This window comes from Colobus angolensis, unplaced genomic scaffold (assembly GCF_000951035.1).
Source record: "Colobus angolensis palliatus isolate OR3802 unplaced genomic scaffold, Cang.pa_1.0 Scaffold51, whole genome shotgun sequence".
Classification (NCBI taxonomy): Eukaryota; Metazoa; Chordata; class Mammalia; order Primates; family Cercopithecidae; genus Colobus; species Colobus angolensis.
Window position 1 is genome coordinate 4582986 of NW_012118599.1, and position 22061 is coordinate 4605046.

Consider the following 22061-nt stretch of genomic DNA (forward strand, 5'->3'; position numbering starts at 1 on the left):
TCCGCCTACTTTGGCCTTCCAAAGTGCTGGGATTACAGGCATGAGCCACCGCGCCTGGCAGTGACAAAAATTTTTAAAGGGCACAGAACAATTGTACATTTTCCCTTTGATTATTAAAATTGTTTTGCATGTTATTTTTTTACAATCCTACGCTACCATGTAAACAAGGAACTACCTGTAATTTCTTCACTTGGCATACATGATGGCATCCACATTCACTTGGTTTTCTTCCTGTTTCATTGGTTTTCCTTTCCAGTTTCCTTAACTCTTAAGTGTTGGTGGACCCCAGAGCTTAGTTCTTGGAGCCATTCTTTTCTTTATCTACACTAACTCCTTTAGAGACTTCATCCAGGCCAGGAACAGTGGCTCATGCCTGTAATCCTAGCACTTTAGGAGGCCAAGGAGGGAGAATCACTTGAGCCCAGGAATTCTGGGCAACAAACTGAGACCCCCGTCTCTACCAAAAATTTAAAAATTAGCTGGGCATGGTGGCATGTACCTGTAGTTCCAGCTACTTGAGAAGCTGAAGTGGGAGGATCTCAGGAATTTGAGGCTGCAGTGAGCTATTACTCCACTATCAGCATTGCATGCCAGCCTGGGTGACAGAGCGAGATCCTGTCTCAAGAGAGACACAGAGAGAGAGAGAGATGTCATCCAGTCTCACAGCCTAAAATATCACTATATGCCAACAACTCCCACATTTATATCGCCAGCCCAGACCTCTCACTCAAACTCCAGATTTACATATCCAACAGACTATATGTTCTTGACTTGGCTGTCTTAAACCTAATATACAATATATTCAGAACTGAAATCACCACCCCAAACAACAAAGAAGGCAACTGTTCTACCCACAGCCCGCATCTTCCCCATCTCAGGTGATCGCAATTTCTTCCTTCCAGTTGCTCAGGCCAAACATCTTGGAGTCCTCCTTAACTATTCTTTTCCCCTCACATCCCCTAGAAAATCTGTCTGAAGTCCAATTGGTGCTACCTTCAAAATATATCCAAATCAGACCACTTCTCCCCACCTCCACTGATACCACCATCCTGGGCCCAGTCATCACCATCTCTTGCCTGGAATACTGCAATAGTCTCTTAACTAATCTCTCTCCTAATCTATTTTCAATAAAACAGCCGGAATAGTTTTTTAAAATATATATCAAATCTTGCCACTCCTCTATTCAGATGCCCCTGCTCCCAAAGGCTCATTTCATTCAGAGAAAAAAGCCAGCACCTTTCCAAAGACCTAGTAAGTCCTACACAATCTAGCCCATTGTTAATTTTCTAATTCCATCTCCTACTCCTCTTCCTCTCACTCACTCCATTTCAGCCACCCTCACTGGCCTACTTCTTCCCAATGTTTGTTGAATACTTTAAGCAAGATATGCTAGCATTTAGGGCCTTTGCATGCACCATTTCCTCTTCCTGAAAAGCACTTCCTCCAGAAATCCACCCAGCTAACTCCCCTCAAGTGGTTGTTCAATGTCACCTCAAGGTACAACCACATACCCTGACCTACCTTCACAACCTACTGCCACTCTCCAGAAATACTTATTACTCTTAATTTGCTCCATTTTTTACAGTATTCATCACCCAATATACTGTATAATTTATTTGTGCTATTGTCTATTTCCTGCTGCTTGGAAGGTCAACTCAATGTGGGAGATAACTTCTTGTCTACTTTGTTTACCGATAAAAGTCCAAGGGCCTGGTGATAGTCTCTGACACATAGTAGGCATTTAATAATTATAGCTGACCCTTGAACAACAAGAATTTGCATTGCACAGGCCCACTGATACCTGGATTTTCTTCTGCTTTGCCACCTCTAAGAGAGCAAAATCAACCCATCCTCCTCAACCTAATCAACATGAAGATGAGGATGAAGACCTTTAAGATGATCCACTTCCACTTAATGAATAGTAAATAATTTTCTCATTCTTATGATTTTCTTAATTTTATTTTCTCTAGCTTACTGTATTGTAAGAATACAGGATACAATACATACGACATAGAAAATACGTGTTAACTGTTTATCAGTAAGGCTTAGTCACGAGTAGGCTATTAGTAGTTAAGTTTTGGAGTGTCAAACTCATACATGAATTTTCAACTGTGCAGAAACTAACTCCCACACTGTTCAAGGGTCAACTGTATTTGCTAAATAAATATGAAAAAGTTCTAAGTTATTACACTGACACAGGGGACCTTCTGTTTATGTCTAATAATTCCCACCTGGTGAGAGAAATCGGAAAATCTAAAATGTGATTACTCAAAGTCAGAATTAATTCCTGAATATCTTGAGTGTGCCAAACCCTAGCAATCAAACACATACCTTTCTGATTCTGAAGCAGGCGCTTCTAGCTTTCGGACATGTTTCTGAACTGACGCGAGTGCTTCTGGTGAATACTGGGCAGCATTGCTCTCCATGTATTTCAAAACATACTCGTCTGTATCAAGGATGATGAACCGATGACCAAATACTGGAGAGAAGGTAGCAGTACACTTAGCTTGGTGATGTTCTCTCACGCAATCAGAAGTAAAATAGTATTAACCCTCCTATGATAAATTCACAGTTATGCATTTATGACAGAAACTAATGAGCTTTCTTTAAATGACATACTAATATGCAGTCATTTGCTCAGTATTTACAAAACTTACTGTCGACATCTGTAGCCAACAAATGCAATCAACTTAGAGTTTAATTGATTAGGAAGGCGATTAACACATTATACCATATATACAAGGATAGTAGCTTTATCTCAGTTGCAATACAATCTAATTGCTTCTTACAAGAGTAAAATGAATTAAATTCCAACTAAGAACTCATTCAGGCAGCCAGTAGGAAATTCTGGACTGTATTTAGACCTACCCTCAATCACAGCACCAATGAAGAAGTCACTGGGGCCATAGTAGATAGGGTTGTCCACTGTAGAGTATGGTTTAACAACTTTAGTCCTGCCAAGGTACTTGCCACCAATGATACCAGAATTGCGAACAGGAGGCTCAAAGATACTGATCATGTCAGTAGCTAGAAAGTAAGAGAAGACAAATCTCCGGTCTTTGTCTTCTGGGATGGGGGATTCCTACAAAGGTGAAGAAAAGAGGATATTATGAAGGTTCATGGTCTATGCAGATGTGCAAACTTAAATGCCTACAGGGGCCAGGTATAGGATATAAATGAAGCAGTCTGGGTTCTTACAATATAAACAAACCATCTATGGGGGAACTCTGGTGTCTCTGGGAAGAACATGCCTCATCTAAGGGAGGCTTCCCAAGGGAGGCCGCACCAACGCAACTGTTACCTTGTGAGAATGTAGGCCCAATGTTGCTAGATCTTTCAGTTTTTCAAAAGATAAAAATGTGGATTACTATTTTAAACCTCTGATTTTAAAGTACTGACTCCAACTCTTTTAAAGCACCATGAAGCCCAAACAAACACAGTATACTAGAGCATATATGTGGGCTACATTCTGACCACAGGCTGCTAGCTGAGACCTGTTGGCTGATATTATGTTCAACTTCATGAACACTAAGATGATTAAGTAAGGTTTTGTTTTTTAAGCAAATGTATATACATAATGTAAAAAAAAAATTTAAGAAGAGGGGATAAGAGTAATATAAAATCAAAGAATTGAAAGTGATTCTGAGAAACTACCTTGTAGACAAGACTTTTTCTAAATCAAATTGCAGAGTGATCACACAACCCCTAAGGAAAAAATTCCAACAAACCTTAATACAGCTCTGCTTATTCCTAAAATCCACTCATACTATAACTGTAGCACATCTTCTCATTAAGCCCATGGGATTGTTTGTGTAATAGTTCTTCATCTATTAAAGAAGTCATTAGATTTTTCTCTTAGTGAAATAATCTTCTCATATCATTCCCTCATCTAATAGTTTCCAAATCATTTGGATTGTACACCCATGTAGTAAAAATATAAATGTTAAACAATCACAATATAGTTAATAAAAATCAAATCATATCACTCCTCTGCTCTCAAACCTTCAAAGAATTCTTGTCACACTTAGAATAAAATACAAAGTTCTAAGCAGGGGCATACCAGGGCCATTGGGGGTGACAATGGTAATGGTTTACCATGGCAGGAAAGAGTACTATAAAACTTAAAAAAAAATTATTGTCTTTATTGGGAATGAGGTTTACATTTATAGAAAAGCTGCATAAATATTACAGAGAATTCTCACGCCCCTCACCAAGGTTCTCCTAATGTTAACATCCTATATAGCCATTAGTGCAATTATCTGAACCAGGAAAATAACAATAGTACGATATTAATAAATAAACTACAGTCCTTATTCAAATTTCACCTGTTTCTGACAAATGGTCTTTTTGTTTCAGGATCCCATCCAGGATCCCACATTGCATTTAGTTATTATTTCTCTTTAGTCTCCTCCAATATGTGATAGATAGTTCCTCAATCTGCCCTTCTCTTTCATGACTTTGACACTTTTGAAGACTACTGATCAATTATTTTCTTGAATGTTCCTCATGCATCTCATTTTTGCATTTTTGGCAAAAGTATCCCAGAAAAGATGTCATGTCTTTAGTGTATACCAGGGAGTTTATGAAGTCAATATATCTTATTATGGATGACACTAACCTTGATCACTTGGTTAAGATTTCTGCTGGATTTCTTCCCTTAAAGTTACTGTATTTCCCTTTGCAATTACAAAACATCTTGCGGGAGATATTTTGAGATTATGGGAATCCTGTTTCTCCTCAAAGGTTTTCCCACTAATTTTAGCAGCCATTGCTGGATCTTATCTGCAACCGTGATTACAGCAGTGTGTGCATAATGATAATTTTTCTACTTCCCACTTTTCTTTTACACTTATTAACTGAAATTCTACTGTAGGGAGGAGCCATCCCTTTGGGGAAGAGTATCACTGATGTTGTTTAGAATTACAGGCAAATGATAAGAAGAAGAAACAGACCAACTTTTAGTTGGTTTTATTTTTAAATTCTCTGCAGCTTGTTATCTATTCTTTCTTGTTACCTGGACTGCTCCCATCAGCCCATTCCTCTGGCCTTGTTATACCACTGGTTGCAGAGCCCCGGCTGGCCCCCGACCTGTCATTTCCACCTTTTTGCCCTCCATTCACTGCACACTGTCTCGGTCTTACAGGCAGCTCTCTCAGATATTTCCCTGGCTGGCTCCCTCAGCTATTCCTTTGGTTTCTGCTCTGCTATGACCTCCTCAGAGAGGCTTTCCCCATTCTGCTGATATAAATGAGCCCCTTTCCCATCATTCTCTGTCTTGCCTTATTTTTTACAGCACGTTACTACCTATCCTTATACAATGTATTTATTTGACTAGAATGTAAGCTCCATGAGAGCAAATATTTGTCTATCTTGTTCTCCACTGTACCTTTGGTATCTAGAACCATATCTAGCCCAGAGTAGTCCTTTAATATTTATTGAATGAATTAATAATTAAACATATGTTCTTCTATATAAACATTGTGCATTAAAAGGCACATATAAAAATATCAGAGGCTATAAAATAAATGTACTTATAGTAAATAAAATAAACAGAGGCTGTAATATTTTCTTGACAAACACCACAGATGGTACTGTCTTGTATATCTCTTGGAAGACATTCAGCTGCTTTGAAGATCACAGTTCAAATCATGTTTCTTATGCTTTTCCAAAGCTTTGCCAAGTTTCTCAGCCAGCACTCCACTCTCAGTCCCAGAGAGTTTACCAGCATACTTTTGCTTAGGCACCAATTGCCTATCAGAACTTAGTATACACTGTTTTCTCAGAACACATCCCGTGTCTTTGTCTGACCTCCATGGGACTTAATTGTCTCTGATCATTTCTCTAGCATATTCCCTGCTTTTTGAATTTCCATATATTTTCTTTTGAAGTCCCCACCTCACTCATAAACCTTTTCCCCTTATTGTCAAGCACCCTTTTTCTTCCTCAAGAACTTTTGTAATGAGTCTAACGAATACATTCTCTATTTCATCAAATAGGTCAGGGGAAAACATCTGAAAATTACCATGACCAGAATATCACTTCTTTTTTCCTGCCCACATGAAGATATCCACTATTTCTTTACTAATAGTTCTGTTGGCTTTCTTTTAAATTTTTTTTACTGTGAACAGTAACACAGAGAGAAAACTACAAAAAAACCCAAAACAACAATAAAAATACCAAAATGTATGGCCAAAAGAATTTTAATGAAGTGAACAACCATATAACCACTATCCAGGTTAAGAAACAGAACGCTGACAGAACCTCCCAATCAATATTCTATCCTTCCCCTACCGAACAGGTCATTGCTTTGAATTGTATGGTTTTCTTTAGTTTTGCTACAAAGCAGACATCCATAAAGTTTTGTTTTGTCTGCTTTCTAATCTTCATATAAATGAAATTACATAATATGCATGCATTCTTTTGTGTCTGGATTCTTACATTCAAAATTATGTTGATGTGATTCAGCCATGTTGTTACTAGTAGCTGTAGTTCATTAATTTTCATTGAACAGAAATCAAATTATGACACAAATAGGCCATAACTTATCCAGTCTCTTGTAGTAGACATTTAGGTCTATTTTTGCTATTATGAATTATGCTATTATAAACATTCTTATCTTTTGGTACACATATATTGCACCCTTAGCACAATCTAGTATATTTGATTATGCCAAAGTGTTTTACAAAGTGGGTATACTCTCTTAGTAAAGAGTATGAGAGTTCCTATGGTTCCATATTCTCATCAACATATTAATGATTCTGATGGGTGGGTAGAGGCAACTCACTATGATTGTAATCTGCACTTCTTTAGTTACTAACAAGCAAAGCAACTTCTCATATGTACATATATTTAAAGACAGGGTTTCTGTTGCCTGGGCTGGAGTGCAGTGGCAGGATCATAGCTCACTGCACCTTCGAACTCCTGGGTTCAAGTGATCCTACCGCCTTAGTGTCCCAAGTAGCTGGGACTATAGGCACATGCCACCATGCCCAACTAATTTATTTTTTTATCTTTGTAGAGGTAGGGTCTCATTATGTTACCCAGGCTGCCTTCAAGCGATCTTCCTGCCTCGACCTCCCAAAGTGCTGGGAAAACAGGTGTGAGTCACTGCACCTGGCCCTTCTTATATGTTTAGTTGCCTCTTGGATATCCTCTTTTGTGAAATGCCTGTTCAAGTTTCTTGCTCATTTTTCTAAGTGATTTCAGAGTGTTCTTTACATATTCTGAATATAAGATCTTGGTTGATTTCTGTATTAAACATCTGCTCCCACTTGAAGCTTGCCTTTTTTTACACTCTTAATGCTGTTTTTTGGAAGAACAGAAAGTTTTCATCTTAATGTAGTCAAATTTATCCATTTTATTTTATTTTAATTTATTCAGAGCCTCGCTCTGTTACCCAGGCTGAAGTGGAGAGGCGCAATCTCAGCTCACTGCAACCTCTGCCCCCCAGACTCAAGTGATTCTCCTGCCTCAGCCTCTCAAGTAGCTAGGACTACAGGCATGTACCACCATGCCCAGCTAATTTTTTGTATTTTTAGTAGGGACAGGGTTTCGCCATGTTGGCCATGCTGGTCTCAAATTCCTGAGCTGGGGCAATCTGCCCGCCTTGGTCTCCCAAAGTGCTGGGATTACAGGCATGAACCACTGTGCCTGGCCATTTATCCATTTTTAAAACATGACTGTCTTTTTGTATCCCACTAAATAAATCTTTCCCCACTATAATGTTAAGATTATTTATTGCTAAGAAGTTTTATTGTTTTGCTTTTCACATTTAGATTTTCAATCTACCTAGACTTGATTGCCACTTTTGGTGTGAGATGGAGGTCAAATTTTCTTCTCTTTTGTTACATGAATATCTAATTGTTCTGATATCATTGATTAGAAACATCTTCCTTTCCCAGCCCCTCTGCAGTGCTGTATTTATCATATGTCTTTTCCTGGGCTGTCTATTCTATTCCATTGGTTTGTCTATCCTTGCACCAAAAACATGTTGTTTTAATTACTGTGACTTTTAATACAGAGTGATATTTTGGTGAGCAAAATCCACTGATCTTGCTCTTCTCCAAGAGTATCTTGGCTATTCCTGGTGCTTTGCCTCTCCACTTAAATTACAGAATCAATTTGTCTGTAAAAATAAAAACATTTTTGGATTTTTTGACTGTAATTACTTTTAAACCATAGATCAATTTGGGGAAAATATTTTTATAATACTGAATTTTCTAACCAATGAACATGGTATATCCCTTCATTTATTTAGGTCTTCTTAATTTTCTCTCAATAATATTTTAGGTGTTACATATCTTTTGTATGTAACATATCTTTTGTATGTAACACCTAAAAGATATGTAACACCTAAAGTGTTTTTGTATGTAACATCTACCTGTTACATATCTTTTGTATGTAAAAGATATCACATATCTTTTGTATGATAAAGATATATCTTTTAGGTGTTACATATCTTTTGAATGTAACATATCTTTTGTGTGTAACACCTAAAAGATACGTAACACATATCTTTTGTATGTAACGTATCTTTTGTATGTAACACCTAAAGTATTATACCAAGGAATTTAATTTATACCTAGGAATTTAATATTTTTGATGCTATGGTAAATGGTATTTTTTAACTTTATGTTTTCTTTGTTGCTATTTGTATATTGACTTCCCTAATGTAGAAGGCAGATTCTTTATTTTCTGTATATACAATTGTTCATTTTGGATAATGACAATTTTATTTTCTCCTCTTCAATCAGTATGCTTGTTTATTCACTTCCTGTTTCACTGTTCCAGCTAGGACTTCCAGAACAATGTTGACCAGAAGGGGTGATAGCAGTCTTGCCTTGTTCCTAATCTCAGAAAGTACCCTTTCAACATTTCATCACTAAGTAAGCTGTTTGTAGTAGACTTTTCACCATACCCTCTAACAGATTAAGGAAACTCCTTTTTATTCCTTTTTTTATTATTAAGAGTTTTGTTTTATTTTTTACTTTTTTAAACTTTTATTTTAGGTTCAGGGGTATATGTGAGTTTTATTTTTAAATCAGATTGATTTTAGCAAATGTTCAAAATCTAATTTTTCTCTTTTATTCTGTTAATGTGATGATTTTTCAAAACTGAAACAGACTTTTTTGGCTTATTTCTCATTTTTTGCTGAAAATCTCAATTTTATTCTTTAACATGGTAAACAAAGGGTTTTTAAATTTTTTAAATTGTTTATTTCATTTCATTTCATTTCATTTTTAGACGGAGTCTTGCTCTGTCACCCAGTCTGGAGTATAGTGATGCAGTCTTGGCTCACTGCAACCTCCGCCTCCCGGGTTCAAGTGATTCTCATGTCTCAGCCTCCCGAGTACCTGGGATTACAGGCGCGTGCCACCATGCCTGGCTAATTTTTGTATTTTTTTAGTAGAGATGGGGTTTCAGCATGTTGGCCAGACTGGTCTCAAACTCCTGATCTCAAGTGATCCACCCTCCTTGGCCTCCCAAAGTGTTGGGATTGCAGGTGTGAGCCACTGCTCCCGGCTTAAGTTTAAGTTTCATAATGCCAGTATCTGAAGTCCCTATAGGTATATTCTATAGTCTCTTATTTCTGGTCACTTTATGTTATCTTGTCTTGTTTCTGAACACTGTATTATTAATATTGTTACACTGTATTTTTAAAATTCTAGGAATAAATTGAAGCTGAAAATGATGTCATCTGCAGAGAATTTGTTTGCTTCTGACAGTCACCTGGGGTTATTAGAATCCAGGATCACCTTAATCTGATTTGTAAAACTGAGACAATCAGGGACTATAATTCAAAGACAGACAATAGTCCCTTCAAAGATTAGCTACAGACAGACTGAAGCACAGAGGGTTTACCAGGAGCTTCTGCCTTTGACAGGCCCTAAATAGATTCCAATGTTTGTCTTCACAGGTGGGTCTTCTGAAATCAGCAAATGCGCCTAGCGGAAAAATGGCCCCAAATGTCAGGTTCACTTCTGAGGTTCTCATTGTTTCCCTGGTTCTTGTTCTGTGATTCTTCACATCTTGCTAGTTGTTCAGCACCTTCAAGTGGTAACACACATACACATACACATACACATACATATACATATACGTGCGTGCGTGCGCGCGCACACACGCACACACACACACACACACACACACACACCCCTCAGCAAGAGGGCTGATCCAAATTATCCGGTCTATCATGGCTAGGAATAGAAGTCCTCTGCAAACGCTTTAACTTTTTGTGATTTATCATGTTTGACCAGGTTGTCTGTGAGTACAGAAGGCTGCAATCAAAAGAAATTTATCCTTTCTCCTTAGTTAGCAATATCTAACACTATTCATAGCCATTTTTGTAATCAACTTTGTATTAATTTTTCCAGGTTTTTCATGTATCAAAGGTAAGCTTACAATTTTGCAGTTTACAAACCCATATGAGTTCCTTTCCCTTTTCTAATCCTAAGTATGAAACTAGTTCTTCATCAAAAGAATACTGGGTTGAAAGCCAGAAGGCTGAGTTCTAGTCCTACCCCTGTCTAAGCAGCACTGGATCTGGGACAAGATAACTAACCTTTCTGTTTCTTAAGTTTTGAAACATAAAATGGGTAAAATATTGTATTGCCTTACTCATGGATAATGTGTGCAGAAATAAATTATTTTGCCTACTGAACGAGCAGTTAATGAGTACCTATAAAGTCTAGAAAGACATGATTCCTGCCCTTAAGGAGTTATAGTTACCATATCATAATTTGACAAGGCGCTTGAATTTTAACAGTAACTGAAAGAATCTAGTACTACAAAAACTTTTTTGGTCAGAATTCTTATGGAGAGTGCTCTAGTTGGCCTACATTTTGCTGTTCTGTTGTTTTCTTTAAAAATTTTGTTTTTAGCCAGGACTCCCTTTTTATTTAAAGCTTTGTACAATCATTTTCTAAAATCTATTATTCAGTTGTCTTTACCTTAGTTTTTATCATTTTAAAAAACATGTATGTAGTTTGAAAAGTCACCTGACACCTCCTACCCCCAGCTCCTAATTCCTATTCCCAGATATAACTTATTTCAACTTCTGCTATTTATGTCCATATTTCTAAAAAAATGGTTAGGTTCCTAGTCTACATTTTTTTTCCATTTTAAAGACCTTATACTTTGAATTTCTATCAATAATTTATCTCATACAATTCAGCTAATTAATGGGATATGCAGAACTTGAGTGTATGTCTATTTCCAACTGCATGCTCTTAACTATTAGTCACATAACTTCTCAAGATATCTGGCAAGATATCACAGGTAAATTACTAAGACATGGTCCCTAACCTCAAGGAAATCACAGTATATGAAAAAGCCACACAGATACACACATGGTTTGAATATTAAGCAATTTCATAGTTACTTAATAAAAGAGGCAAAAGGTCTGTCAACATTTGAGGTGTTAAGAGTGAGAGATTAATGATCTAAGAAAGATTACTGGGAAAGACAGGACTTGATCTAGGTCTTAGCTCAGGGGCACCATACTTAATACTATCCAACCTCCCTGAAGGCTGGGTACTAGATACAATGGTTGGCTGAGTCAACACATAACTCTGACAGCTGTTAATCTATAGCTTACAGACAAAATAAACAATCATACGCAGTACTGAGATAGAAGAGAATCTTTAGTATATAAAAATTAGCCTCACCAGTGCAGCCAAATAACGAAGCACCTTGTTATCATTCACCAGCATTTTAATAACATCTTTTTTTGGAGCTTTTGGAATGAGAGCAAAGCAATTCTGAGCAGAATCTTCCACTAGTCCAAAACCATTATAAGGAGGCAACTCCTGGAGATATATAGGAAGCAAGACGTAAGGCAAATGCTACTTGTGTTAAAATTACATTAAAGATAACTGTAAGTTTAACGAAAAAAACTCTAGAAAATACTTATTCAAATATATTTTCTATATAAACAAATACAGTCAGAAAAAACAACTTATCCCCTTCCTCTTTGTGGATTTTGCATCAAGTTCAGTGATCACAGAAGTAACTGATGATGCTCTAAAGTAACTCTCAGGGCTAGAGAGAAACTATTGCTGATGTAAACTGACCCCTTACTACAAAAGCAGGACCTAGTCCCACCTCAGTCCCAATGCAAATGACCCTGTAGTCATCCTAGCATGGGTCTGTGTATGACTTCTTTGCTCTAGGATGTGCACCTTACCCTAGCAGACCCGGAAACTGTTTCCTCAGTTCACCCAAAGTAAGAGAGAGAGAGAGGGAGGGGGGGAAGGGAGGGAGTGAGGGAGGGAGGGAGGGGGAGTGGGGGGAGAGAGAGAGAGTGAGTGTATGTGTGATAGGGGAAAGGTGGTAAGAACTTGATTCAAGCGACTTTTTCTCCTACTTACATCCATATTTCTAACCTTTTTATTTCTTGATTTCTGCCTCACAGAACAGGATGACAGCTATAGTTTTCTGAGAACTCAGATCTCTTGTCCACACAGGACCCCCTTTCTTCATGAAAAAGTTCAATTTAGGAAATTACCTTTCAGATACAAAGGTTATTTAATGAGTTTGCGTGAAGATATAGGTTGAGCTTGTATGTTTCATTTAGGCTCCATGAAGAGCCTGAAGCATCACTGTAGGATGCTAAGATTTATTTCCCTAAGAACTTCAGGTCAAAGACTAAGTCTTCCTCCTCCTCATCTAATGATAGGCAAACATCAGCAGGGTTATTTATTCCTGACTCCTCTTTGCTATGCTTTCTCAGGAAATTCAGCTTGTAGCACACATTTTCTCTTGTATATACCTCCACAAAATCTTTTTATGTATTATTTTCAGGCACTTTAACAAGTAAGTCCATATAGTCCCTAGTACCATCTATAACAGAGTATTTCTTCAACAACAAAGGACTATTAAGTTTGTCCATGGCGTACTACTTGGAACACTGACCCCAAAGTCACTAGTTGGGACTGTAGTTAATGTGATAGTCATGGCTAGAATATGACTAGTAGATTTAGCAGATGGAAAATGACCTAATTTGCTTCAATTGCAAAACCACTACTCAGTGAATGTACATGTTACTATGGGCAGAGGAACCCTGAGCTGATGGCCTACGTGCTAAGCAGTTGAGTTTTCTCTGGAGGCTAGGCAGAAACTGCAAAGTGGTGGTATCTGAACTTGCTTTGCACTTGTACCAACAACACACAATGAGAGCATCCTGGCTGGGGGTGCCAGTAGGGAGGTCACTGAGGGTTGAGGATTTTGCAATAAGAAGGTAGCTATAAAGCCTCTGGGCCTTCTTCTCAAATTCCTATTGTATTTTAACAGATTACCTGTTTTTCCTGAATATACCTCACTTTCCCTGCCTGGATTAAAGACCTTCCCTAAATATCAGTCCATATTCATGGTATCCTGGCATCTTGCTTCTCATACTTCAAGCTACTGCTTGGGTGGGTCCTGTTGTAAACTAGATGAACACTCATCTGACTATGGATATCATCACTCCTAGATACTCCTGCTCATATGATCCACTTACCACAGTTTCTGTCTGGACATCTTCAACTGAGCAAGTAGTATACATAGAACCCAAGAGTACCACAACCTTCAGATACTGCTTTCAGGAGCAGTCTCCACAGCAGATTAGCTTTCCTAATTCTGGTTTCTTTCTTTTCCCTACCAGTATGCCTCCAGATGGAGCCAGCCTGAGAGAAAACACATCTGGCTATTGCATTTATGTTTACTTATTCCTGATCTAGCAGAGAAGCTTGACTTACAAGTGCCATGCCTCTCGAATTGAATATATCCATTTCATATCTACTTCTATCCCTCCATTGGCTTGGCTCTAGCTTTATCCCTCTAGACTCTGCTACAAATTCCTATCCCTGGTTTCCATTTATGTTATTTAGGGTTAAAATTACTGAGGTGTAATGACTAAAAAGTGTTTGCTGATTAGTAATCGGCATTCTATTTGTCTCCAACAAATTTCATGGACAGATGAAATTTGTTTACTATAGAGCTATTTATTATAGAGAAAGTATGGGAAAGAAACTGACCAAATACTGTAATTAATGTGCCAAATGTATAGATGTTTTATTATATAAAATTAGTTTTATTACACAAAGTGGCTGGGATAGAGCAAAATAACCAACTAAAATCTACAGTAGATCTTCAGTTCCCTCTGCTCTTTATACAGGGCTTCCCTCTCTTTTCTTTACTTCAAGATAGGTTAGGAGAAAAAAAAAAGATGATAGTAATAAGGATGGGGAACAGAGGTATTCTAAGACTCAAAAGCTTTCATCGGCTCAAAAGATAGATCAGGCCAGTGCAGTGACTCATGCCTGTAATCCTGGCACTTTGGGAGGCCAAGGTGGGTGGATCACCTGAGGTAGGGAGTTCCAGAACAGCCTGGCCAACATGGTTAAAACCCGTCTCTACTAAAAATACAAAAATTAGCTGAGTGTGGTAGCACGACCTGTAGTCCCAGCTACTGGGGAGGCTGAGGCATGAGAATAGCTTGAACCTGAGAGGTGGAGGTTGTAGTGAGCCAAGACTGCACCACTCACTCCTGCCTGGGAGATAAAGCAAGACCCAGTCTTTAAAAAAAAAAAAAAAATAGGTCAAAGTCCTTTCACTAAGCAAAGGGCATCACTGTGTTGCAATCTCTCACTACTCTACCTCCTGGTTAGACAACCATCCTTATCTATAAACTGAAGAGGTAAAATAGTTCCCTTGATCAAAATCTAAATCTGATCCCATGCTATTTTCCCCTATATACTGCATCAACTGCTGCCAAAAAACTTAGGGGCAGAGGGTTTATCATAATGATTTTTCTTTTCACAATCCATATACACCAGGAGAGGGTTTATCATCATTCTTAATCAATGAACACATCATTGATAAAGAAATCTATCAGAGAAAAAACTGACAGCAAGAGGTATTATCACCCACACTTCCTTCCAGAAATTGTATTGCCTCTGGGAACTCATAGCATACCAAAATCCAAATCCTTCTTTGTAATTGTTTCTATAAAACATTGTTTCTAAAAGTTTTGCCTAAGACACCACTTCTTTTTTGCAGAACACCTTCATAGCCAATTTTCTTCAGTCCAGTTCAAGAAACATATACCTCCTATTTTTTAGGCACTGTATTAGGTACTAGGAGAGAAAGATGAGTAGGACATAGTCTCCGGCCTCAAGGGAGTTACAATCTAGTACAAAAGATTCACTAGCAGATAATTTAATATAATAGAGAAGTGCTAGTGGATGGAGGCAGAGAATACCCCAGGAATAGAGAGGAAAGGCTTTTAGCCCTATGGAGGCAGAGAATACCCCAGGAATAGAGAGGAAAGGCTTTTAGCCCTACCTGGATCTTTAGAAAACACTTCTTGGAGAGGAAGCCTACACTGGGTATTGGAGGATAAAAAAGAGCTGCATGTAAGAACAGAAAAGTGGTTCAAGGAGGAAGAGCACAAGCAAAAGTTCCTGGGAGTAAAACAAGATGCTGTACTGGCAGAACCACAGAACTCAGTACGACTGGAGGCCAAGTGCAAGCAAGAGGAGCAGCTGTTGGAGGGGAAGGCAGGGCCCTGGCTGGAAGGATTCAATCATTTCATCATTTTATTCATGCCTTTCTTTTGAGGAGAAAGGGCCCAGTGATATTTTACACACACAGTAGTCTTTTAATTTATGAATGGGTGTATTTTAATTATCTTTTAATTGTATGAATAGATGTATTTTCATACATCCATTTCATGAATGGATATCATTTATTTTGTCAATCTCCTCACACTTTTTTTAATAAATAATGCTACAATACACATTCTTCCACATGTTTTTAGAGTCCCCAAAGTATATTTCTAGGTAAAAGACATGAGATACATCTATATCTATATATCATAATATAAACTATATTATGTATGTGTCCTATCATCATATATATCCAATATCATATATATTATAAACCATAATGAGTTATAATATATATATCGAAACAGATATATCTATGTATTTTTTGAGACAGACTCTCATTCTGTTGCCCAGGTTGGAGTGCAATGACGTGATCTCAGCTCACTGCAACCTCCATCTCCCAGGTTCAAGCAATCCTCGTGCCTCAGCCTCCCCAGTAGCTGGGATTACAGGTGCGCACCACCACACCCGGCTAATTTTTGTATTTTTAGTAGAGACAAGGTTTCACCACATTAGCTAGGCTGGTCTCTAACTCCTGACTTCAAGTAATCCACCTGCCCTGGCCTCCCACAGTGCTGGATTACAGTCGTGAGCCACTGTGCCCGGCCAGAAAAAATATATGTTATTTATTTATCAAAATAAAATAGACAACAAATTGCCCTTCAGGAAGTTTACTCTGATTGGCTTTCCCATAAACAGTATATGAAAATTCCCATTTCTTCATATAGGGCAAACACTGAATATCGTGAATCTTTTAAAATTGAACAGATGCAAAAACATCATTATTTTCATTCTATTTCATTGATTATCAGTTACATTAAGGGTCTTTTCATAATTTTTTTGCCATTTGCATTTCTTCTTTTCTGAACTACTGTATTACATATACTTTGTCCATTATTTATCAAATATTTGCATAGAAGTCTTTTTTCTTTTTCTTAAATTTCTACCTCAAAAAATTAGTTTTCTCACCACACTAAGAAGTACTACCTGATTACCTGTTTTACCGGAGGTGGTTCCTGCTTGTTCACATCAATACATGGTAAATCAGTGATTCCAAACTTCTCTTTGTAATACCGTCGAGTAAATGGATCACAATCATAAATGAAGAAAGTTCTCCCAAGGATGGTGAGTGACTTCCCAACAATGAAGTCTTTAGCAGTATACCATTCCAACACTTCTTGGTCAGAGATTTCCAGCACACACTGAGGGAAGTTCTCTAATATAAGATGGTGTTAGAGAGAAAAGAAGAAGGAATGAGTGTGTCAAGAAAGACTTGACATACAACAACCATTCTTGAGAACCTGAGGGAGTGCAGTCTTTTGCTCTGGTCAAGAGTCAGGGTCTCCCCTACATTCCCACTAGAACACATGGCTGTGTATATCCATCTGTTGATAGGACACATACATAATAAAGTTTTTGTAAAGTCTCTCTCCCATATTCGGCTCAAACTATCACTACAAATCACTAATTTTAGCAAATTAATGCTTAGAAGAAATCACTACAGGAGGAAAGAACAAATGTCCTTCTATAAGGGTAAAGTCTTAGGTCTAGGAAAGATCGAAGTCATTTAGCTCAATTTCCCACCTGTTTATCCATTCATCCAACAATTACTAGTGACCATCATGTATTAGGTGCACTGCTAAACACTGGGATTACAATAATTAACACTGTAGATACAATTCCTGACTTCATGGAGAAAATATTCTGTTTAGGGAGACAGATACTAAAAAATTATATAAATAGTGGTTTCATTTCAGTTGTAATCACTGCTATTAGGACACTGTAAGCTAGTCCTGGAGACAGGAGGCAGGGACAGTCAATGAGATGATGACAATACATTCATGTGGGAATAAATAATTTCCAAATGTAGAATCAATCTTGCATTTGTGAAATAATTCCAGTCTTGTCTTAACTGTTTCATGAGAACTAAGAATTAACTTGTTTAAGATTGATTCCCTGGGCTGGGCACGGTGGCTCACGCCTGAAATCCCAGCACTTTGGGAGGCTGAGGTGGGCGGATCACGACGAGGTCAAGAGATCGAGACCATCCTGGCCAACATGTGAAACCCCGTCTCTACTAAAGATATAAAAAATTAGCCAGGCATGGTGGCGGGCATCTGTAGTCCCAGCTACTTGGGAGGCTGAGGCAGGAGAATCGCTTGAACCTGGGAGACGGAAGTTGCAGTGAGCTGGGATTGTCCTCCAGTCTGGCGATAGAGTGAGACTTCGTCTCAAGAAAAAAAAAAAAAGAAACCAAAAAAAAAAAAAAAAATGGTTGATTACCTGCAGCTTGGCATCCAAGGAAATCTTAAGAGTCAATCAGTTCTAGTAGAGTGCCACATCCTATAGTTGTAACCACAAAGCTTTGGCACAGAACCCTGATCACAACGGGGATGAAAAGTAGGCTGATGTTCTCCTAACTGGTAATTACTAAGATTGAAAAACAGGAATAAGGCTAACTTTCTGCTATAACAGGCATAAAATTTGAACTCCGGCCCTTGATCATGGCAAAGGAGGGCCTGCTATTTCCCTAATAATGCATCTTATTAATAAAAGTTCTACAGTCCAAGGGATCCTTCTCCCTATGTCTGCTCCCAACCCTACTACCTCCCTTTGAGCTTCCCCAGGAAGTGATGGGCAATGGGTGACACAGCTTCTGACTATATGTACTTCCCTTAGTACACAATATTCCAGCAGATCTGGTATATGTATGTGTGCTGTCCAGTCATCTGCCTTTGTTTGCTCAACAAATTATTTTTTCATATAATGCTGGATCTGGTTTACTGATATCTTGTTTAGGATTTTTGCATATATCTGCTTAATTGAGAATGACTGTAGGTTTTCTTTCTCATGGTGACTTTGGTTTCACTGGCCTTTTTAAATGAAAGAATTAAGAAGTTCTCCTTCTCTCTAAAAGGGTTTGTGTTAAGCTAAGAATTATCTGTTCTTTAAATATCTGTCAAAAATCTTCTGTAAAATGATCTGGATCTGCTGGCTTTTTTGTGGGAAATGTTTAAACTAAATCTATTTCTTTAATGTTGAAGATATTTGGTTTTCTATTTCTTCATAAACAAGTTATACTTTTTTAAAACTGCTCATTTTGGCTGGGCACGGTGGCTCACACCTGTAGTCCCAGCACTTTGGGAGGCTGAAGTGGGCGGATCACGAGGTCAAGAGATCAAAACCATCCTAGATAACACAGTGAAACACCGTCTCTACTAAAAATACAAAAGAAAAAAAAAATTAGCTGGGTGCGGTGGCAGGCGCCTGTAGTTCCAGTTACTCGTGAGGCTGAGGCAGGAGAATGGCATGAACCCAGGAGGCGGAGCTTGCAGTAAGCCCAGATCACACCACTGCACTCCAGCCTGGGTGACAGAGCGAGCCTCCATCTCAAAAACAAAAACAAACAAAAAACTGCTCATTTTACCTAGGTTTTTAAATTTATTGGCATAAAGTTGTATTATTCTTTTATTTTATGTTTAATAGTTATGGCATTTTAAAGAATGCTTCTTCTTTTTTTTTTTTTTTTTGAGACAGAGTCTTGCTCTGTTGCCCAGCCTGGAGTGCAGTGGCACGATCTTGGCTCACTGTAACCTCTGCCTTCCAGGTTCAAACGATTCTCCTGCCTCAGCCTCCCAAGTAGCTAGGACTACAGGTGTGTAGCACCACACTGGGCTAATTTTTGCATTTTTAGTAGAAATGGAGTTTCGCCACATTAGCCAGGCTGGTCTCAACTCCTGACCTCAAGTGATCCGCCTGCCTTGGCCTCCCAAAGTGCTGGGATTACAGGTGTGAGCCACTGTGCCTGGCCTCTTCTTTTATTTTTAATATTGTGTATATGTGTCTTCTTTTGTTTATCCCTTCATAAATCTTGTCTATAGTTTGTCATTTTATTAGTCCTTTCAAGGAAACGACTTTTGACTTGACAAATCTTCTCTGTTACCTTTGTTTTCAATTTCATTATTTTCAGACTCTTATTTTATGATTTCCTTCCTTTTAATTTCTTAATATTTTAATTTTTAAATTCTTTAGATTTCTAACTTTTTAAGAAATATGCCCAACTTATTGTCATCTTTCTTCTTAGTAAGCATTTAAAGCTATATATTTTCCTCCAAGTACCTCTTTTTTTTAGAGTTTTAAGAGTCTTTGCTACCATTCAGTTCTAGGTATTTTCTGACAATATTTTTTTTAACTCATGGGTTATTTGAAAATATGCTTTTCAATTTCCAAATACATGGTTTTTTTCACGTTATATTTCCAAAACTGACTTCTAACTTAATTTTGTTGAAATCAGAAAGTATGGTATACAATAGCTAGCCTTAAAAATTCTTAAGACTGAGGCCGGGCGCGGTGGCTCAAGCCTGTAATCCCAGCACTTTGGGAGGCCGAGACGGGCGGATCACGAGGTCAGGAGATGGAGACCATCCTGGCTAACACGGTGAAACCCCGTCTCTACTAAAAACTACAAAAAACTAGCCGGGCGAGGTGGCGGCGCCTGTAGTCCCAGCTACCCGGGAGGCTGAGGCAGGAGAATGGCGTGAACCTGGGAGGCGGAGCTTGCAGTGAGCTGAGATCCGGCCACTGCACTCCAGCCTGGGTGACAGAGCGAGACTCCGTCTCAAAAAAAAAAAAAAAAAAAAAAAATTTTTAAGACTGATTTTTACAGATATTTGTGTTTGAAAAGAATGATAATCTTCTAGGTGTTGGGTAAGTATATACATATTTATTAAATGAATAATAAGTATGTTATTAAAGTCTTATATATATGTTTATTGGTTTGTCTTTTTGATATAATAACTATTGAAAGAAATGTTTTAATGGCTCAAACTATTATGGTGTATTTTTCCAGTCTCATTCAATAATGGTGCTATGAATTTTTCCTATATTTTGAATCCATGTTACTAACTGCATTTAAGTTTAGAATCATTATATTTTCCTAGTAAATAAAATATTCTTGCAATAGGTAATGATCCTCTTCATGTCAATCAAAGCTTTTTGCCCAAATGTCTATTTGTATTATACTAATATAGCTTCATCAGTTTTTATACTTCATCAGTTTCTTTTGATACTTATTTGTCTATCTTTTTAAAGATATGTGCCTATACCTTAAGTATGTTTTTAAAAACGCTTTTATATATTGTTGGTGGGAGTGTGAATGAGTTCAACCACCATGGAAAGCAGTGTGGTGATTCCTCAAAGACCTAAAAACAGAACTACCCATTCGACCCAGCAATCACATTACTGGGTATATCCCCAAAGGAAGATAAATCATTCTATCATAAAGAAATGCAAGTGTATGTTCACTGCAGCACTATTCACAATAGCAAAGACATAGAATCAACCTAAATGCCCATCAGTGACAGATTGGATAAAGACAATGTGGTATATATACACCATGGAATGCTATGCAGCCATAAAAAAGAATGAGATCATGTCCTGTGCAGGAACATGGATGCAGCTGAAGGCCATTATCTTTAGCAAACTAATGCAGGAACAGAAAATCAAGTACCACATGTTCTCACTCATAAGTGGAAGCTAAATGATGAGAACACATGGACACACGGGAGGGAACAATATACACTGGGGTCTATTGGAGGGTGAAGGGTGGGAGGAGGGAGAAGATCGGGAAAAATAACTGATGGGTACTAGGCTTAACACCTGGGAGACAAAATAATCTGTACAACAAACCCCCATGACACAAGCTCACCTATAAAACAAACCTGCACATGTACCCCTGAACTTAAAATAAAAGTTAAAAAAACAACATTTTTCAAAACTTGTTATGTATTTAATCCTATCACCCTTTCCTATGCTATTACTGTAATACATTTTGGTTCTATTTGATATTTTTAACTCTCACAAATTCAATATTGTTCTTTTAATTTGTATAGTTAATAATTATTTAGATTTACCCACACTTTGCTATTTTCTTTATTCATGACTTCTTGTATCTTAGACCTTACTTCTGCAATCATTTTCTTTCCATTTGAAGTATACTCTAGAATTTTCCCAGTAAGGATCTGTTGTTAGTAACATCTGTTTGCCTGGAAATGTATTTCACCTTCTTCCTGAAAGACAGTTTCTCTAGGCATTAAATTCCATTTTTTCTCAGCATTCTGAAGATATTACTTCACTGTCTTCTGGTAATCACTGTTGCTATGGAAGTCAGTTGTCATTCTAACTGCCATCCTTGTATGGGTTCCCTTTTTATTTGGAGCTGCTTTCATGATCTTTTTGAATCTAGTGTTCTTACATTTGACTATGACATATCTAGATATGAATTTATATTTTTACTACTTTACTGAGGTGTAATTGACTACAAGCTGCACATTTTTAGAGTATACAATTTTGATGTTGCTTGACATATGTATTTACCCATGAAACCATCATTATAATCAAAATAATAAACATACC

General features: G+C 37.7%; 1 protein-coding gene across 3 annotated transcripts in view; it reads right to left on the reverse strand.

Moving 5' to 3' along the window:
- EFHC1 (EF-hand domain (C-terminal) containing 1) overlaps positions 1 to 22061 on the reverse strand; it is a 131077-nt gene that overhangs the window by 43504 nt on the left and 65512 nt on the right. For all 3 annotated transcript variants that reach the window (XM_011960235.1, XM_011960234.1, XM_011960236.1), the window contains 4 exons: positions 16643 to 16863; positions 11667 to 11807; positions 2869 to 3082; positions 2332 to 2479 (listed from right to left, as the gene is read on the reverse strand). In XM_011960235.1, the coding sequence (XP_011815625.1) occupies positions 2332 to 2479; positions 2869 to 3082; positions 11667 to 11807; positions 16643 to 16863 (724 nt within the window). The remainder of the gene's footprint in view (positions 1 to 2331; positions 2480 to 2868; positions 3083 to 11666; positions 11808 to 16642; positions 16864 to 22061) is intronic.